The sequence below is a fragment of the Plectropomus leopardus genome, chromosome 6 (assembly GCF_026936395.1).
Source record: "Plectropomus leopardus strain MGB_pleo_1.0 chromosome 6, ASM2693639v1, whole genome shotgun sequence".
Classification (NCBI taxonomy): Eukaryota; Metazoa; Chordata; class Actinopteri; order Perciformes; family Serranidae; genus Plectropomus; species Plectropomus leopardus.
The window spans coordinates 467,219-472,218 of record NC_142181.1 but is presented as its reverse complement, the minus strand read 5'-3'; the positions used below and the strand labels follow the sequence as shown (position 1 = coordinate 472,218).

Here is a 5,000-nt window from a genome sequence, read left to right as displayed (position 1 = left end):
CACACACTGACATATCCCAGACTGTCAGCAGCTACACTCACACACTGACATATCCCAGACTGTCAGCAGCTACACTCACACACTGACATATCCCAGACTGTCAGCAGCTACACTCACACACTGACATATCCCAGACTGTCAGCAGCTACACTCACACACTCAGGAGGAGGACACTCAGCATATATTTACATTTAATCTAAAAAAAATGAATGAATATTTGATATTTGTGATCAGGACTGATTTGGGGTTAAAAAAAGCTCGAGCTCTTAAAGATGTGAAATGTCAGCCGATGTTTTCCTGCGTTCTCTTGAGCACCTTATCGAAGAGCTCGAACAGTTTGGCGCTGGGTTGGTGGATGGTGCAGATGACGGTCCGCCCCCCCTGAGCCAGAGCCTTTAGCAGAGACACCACCTGGAAACAGGACGAGCTGTCCAGACCGCTGCGACGCACACACACACACACACACACACACACACACACACACACACACACACACACACACACAGGTCATGAGAGGACAGGCGTGTTCTCAAGCGTCCTGCTGCTCGTAAAGATGGGCTCCAGCTGTGTCCAGGTGTGTCAAACAGCTGTGTGAGGCCTTCTAAAAGTCCTCAGGTGATGTCACTTGAGTCAGCGTCAGATGAAGACGATAAGTTTAAAAACGGAAACAAGAATCGCGGTCGTGCGCCTCATGATTCCCTCTAGGTGTCTTGCGATATCACCTTCCTATCTCCGCGACAGACTCGATCACAGTGACCTTTGACCTCTCAAATCTAATCGGTTAATCTCTGACTCACAGTGGACGTTTGAGTCAAATTTGAGGGCCCTCCCTCAAGGTTTCTGAAATAATTGTGTTCACATGAAGGATGCAAGGTCACGCTGACCTCTGACCTCTTAAACGAAATCAGTCCTTTCTTCGTTCTTGAGATATCACATTAATGCAAACGTGATGGACGAGGGAACGCTAACCTCCACTTTTTTAATAACAAAATCTGATCAGTTCATCGTTGAGTCAAAGTGGATGTTTGTGCCAAATTTTTAAAAAAAAACTGAGCCTTAAACTGTCAACACGCCTCAAACTAGCACACAGCAGTCAAAGGGAGAGGTGCACCATGGGTAACGTAGGCTCCAGGTTTTTTAAAACAGAATAAGTGGAATCAAAAATGACTCTGGTCCTGCTGACGGAGCGTGACGATAAATCCGTCCCAAACTCCGTTAAAAACTCTGACGGTGCTTTCGAGGAAACCAACGGTCTGTGGCCGTTGGGAGTGATGTCATCATTACGTGACGCCACGAACAGACTCTGAGCAGATGGAGGAATCAGGACACAGCTGCTGTCAGCCCGGACGACAGGTAACGAGTCTGAGCTCCGACAGCGGCCAGGTCACGTTTATTTATAGAGAACGCCGAGTCACTGAAGGCTTTACAGTCCTGGACTCAGACCAGGAAACTATCCGCCGCACAACCACCAAAACCAATCCTGACTCAGGAGGAGGTCTGTGTTTCTGACCCGGCAGGTTCATCCGAGTTCAAGAAAAATACACCTGTGCGTCAAAAATACACCTGTAAGATAAAAAATACACCTGTACAGTAAAAAATACACCTGTACGACAAAAATACACCTGTAAGATAAAAAATACACCTGTACAGTAAAAAATACACCTGTAAGATAAAAAATACACCTGTATGATTAAAATGCACCTGCGTGTTGCATATGTAAGATATCGCTGCATCTGTACAATGCAAATGCACCTTTACGGTAAAATAAAAAATAAAAACATACACCTGTACGATAAAAATGCACCTGGACTCAGGATGAGGTCTGTGGTTTCAGGTTTACGGTTTGCGTGTCTGACCTGGTGGGCTCATCGAAGAACATGACCGGAGGATTGTTGACGAGCTCCAGAGCGATGGCCAGTCTCTTCCTCTGACCCCCCGACAGGTGAGACGTTCTGGTTTTAGCGCAGTCCAGTAAACCCAGAGCCATCAGGATCTCCCGCACCTACACACACACACACACACACACACACACACACACACACACACACACACACACACACACACACACACACACAGAGTCAGTGTGTGTCCTGCAGCAGAGGTCAATTTGGAGAAGCAGACAGAAGGACAAATAAACTCTGTCCTGTTGTGGACGGGGACAGACACAAGACGTACTTCAGACAGCTGAAAAAACTCACTACTGTAGCTGGGGTGTCTGGGGACGAGCGTCGGTTTGTATACGGAGGTAGATCGGAGCAGAGCGACAGTGAGAGACGCAGACAAAGTTTTTCCTCACAAAGTATCTGAATTTTAACCCTTTGACACCTGGAGCTGCATCAGTTTTCTTGCTTTCAGACACCTTTAACAAGCATTTAAAGCTCTGAAACCTGAGAAAAAAGATTGATTTCTTTCCAAAACATGGAGAAAAAGGCAATACGCCACTTCCAAAGAAACACTGGGGCTGAGATGACCAAAAAATGACGAGAATGATACGGAAATCTATCTTTACAAAAACTAACGCGTTTATTCGCTCATTACGTTCCCATTCCGAACATCTGTCTCCACTATTTAACTTCCGGGTTCGTTCCTTGTTTCAGCTGGCTAAAGTTCGTCCTCTGTCTGTCCCTGTCCGCAGCAGGACACAGTGTGTCTTCAGGATCCGTCCTCCTGTCTGCTTCTCCAAACTGACTGTGGATCAGATCCTCCAGACAGACCAGCAGCAAGAACTCACCATCTCCCTGCGAGCCTCCACCTTCTCCCGTAGCTTCAGGCTGGCCGACACCTGCAGCCAGAGACAACACTGTGGTACTCTTACTGTAGTACTGTAGTACTCTTACTGCAACTGTAGTGCTGTTACTGTAGTACTGTAGTGCTGTTACTGTAGTACTGTTACTGCAACTGTAGTATTGATGCTGATTTGAGTGTGGCACTAGCACTGTGACAGCGAGGTACTAGTACTGTGACAGTGTGGTATTAGTGCTATGACAGTGTGGTAGTAGTAGTACTGTGACAGTGTGGTATTAATACTGTGACAGTGTGGTATTAGTGCTGTGACAGTGTGGTATTAGTGCTGTGACAGTGTGGTATTAATACTGTTACAGTGTGGTATTAGTGCTGTGACAGTGTGGTATTAATACTGTGACAGTGTGGTATTAGTGCTGTGACAGTGTGGTATTAGTGCTGTGACAGTGTGGTATTAATACTGTTACAGTGTGGTATTAGTGCTGTGACAGTGTGGTATTAATACTGTGACAGTGTGGTATTAGTGCTGTTACAGTGTGGTATAAGTACTGTTACAGTGTGGTATTAGTGCTGTGACAGTGTGGTATTAGTACTGTGACAGTGTGGTATTAGTACTGTTACAGTGTGGTATTAATACTGTGACAGTGTGGTATAAGTACTGTTACAGTGTGGTATTAGTGCTGTGACAGTGTGGTAGTAGTACTGTGACAGTGTGGTATAAGTACTGTTACAGTGTGGTATTAGTGCTGTGACAGTGTGGTATTAGTACTGTGACAGTGTGGTATTAGTACTGTTACAGTGTGGTATTAATACTGTGACAGTGTAGTATAAGTACTGTTACAGTGTGGTATTAATACTGTGACAGTGTGGTATTAGTACTGTTACAGTGTGGTATTAGTGCTGTGACAGTGTGGTATTAGTGCTGTGACAGTGTGGTATTAGTACTGTTACAGTGTGGTATTAGTGCTGTGACAGTGTGGTATTAATACTGTGACAGTGTGGTATTAGTGCTGTGACAGTGTGGTATTAGTGCTGTGACAGTGTGGTATTAATACTGTTACAGTGTGGTATTAGTACTGTGACAGTGTGGTATTAATACTGTGACAGTGTGGTATTAGTGCTGTTACAGTGTGGTATAAGTACTGTTACAGTGTGGTATTAGTGCTGTGACAGTGTGGTATTAGTACTGTGACAGTGTGGTATTAGTACTGTTACAGTGTGGTATTAATACTGTGACAGTGTGGTATAAGTACTGTTACAGTGTGGTATTAGTGCTGTGACAGTGTGGTAGTAGTACTGTGACAGTGTGGTATAAGTACTGTTACAGTGTGGTATTAGTGCTGTGACAGTGTGGTATTAGTACTGTGACAGTGTGGTATTAGTACTGTTACAGTGTGGTATTAATACTGTGACAGTGTAGTATAAGTACTGTTACAGTGTGGTATTAATACTGTGACAGTGTGGTATAAGTACTGTTACAGTGTGGTATTAGTGCTGTGACAGTGTGGTATTAGTACTGTGACAGTGTGGTATTAGTACTGTTACAGTGTGGTATTAATACTGTGACAGTGTGGTATAAGTACTGTTACAGTGTGGTATTAGTGCTGTGACAGTGTGGTATTAGTACTGTGACAGTGTGGTATTAGTACTGTTACAGTGTAGTATTAATACTGTGACAGTGTGGTATAAGTACTGTTACAGTGTGGTATTAGTGCTTTGACAGTGTGGTTTTAGTACTGTGACAGTGTGGTATTAGTACTGTTACGGTGTGGTAGTAATACTGTGACAGTGTGGTATAAGTGCTGTGACAGTGTGGTATTAGTGCTGTGACAGTGTGGTAGTAGTACTGTGACAGTGTGGTATAAGTACTGTTACAGTGTGGTATTAGTGCTGTGACAGTGTGGTATTAGTACTGTGACAGTGTGGTATTAGTACTGTTACAGTGTGGTATTAATACTGTGACAGTGTAGTATAAGTACTGTTACAGTGTGGTATTAATACTGTGACAGTGTGGTATAAGTACTGTTACAGTGTGGTATTAGTGCTGTGACAGTGCGGCTTTAGTTCTGTGTCAGGGTGGTATTAGTGCTGTGACAGTGTGGGATTGAGAGTGTGACAGTGTGGTATAAGTACTGTTACAGTGTGGTATTAGTGCTGTGACAGTGTGGTATTAGTACTGTGACAGTGTGGTATTAGTACTGTTACAGTGTGGTATTAATACTGTGACAGTGTGGTATAAGTACTGTTACAGTGTGGTA

At 44.1% G+C, this 5,000-nt stretch overlaps 1 protein-coding gene across 1 annotated transcript in view; it reads right to left on the bottom strand.

Annotated features, from left to right (window-relative positions):
* abcg1 (ATP binding cassette subfamily G member 1) overlaps positions 1-5,000 on the bottom strand; it is a 28,525-nt gene that overhangs the window by 8,460 nt on the left and 15,065 nt on the right. The window contains exons 5-7 of the mRNA XM_088078404.1: positions 2,732-2,782; positions 1,857-2,002; positions 316-439 (exon numbers count right to left, since the gene is read on the bottom strand). Of these exons, the coding sequence (XP_087934530.1) occupies positions 316-439; positions 1,857-2,002; positions 2,732-2,782 (321 nt within the window). The remainder of the gene's footprint in view (positions 1-315; positions 440-1,856; positions 2,003-2,731; positions 2,783-5,000) is intronic.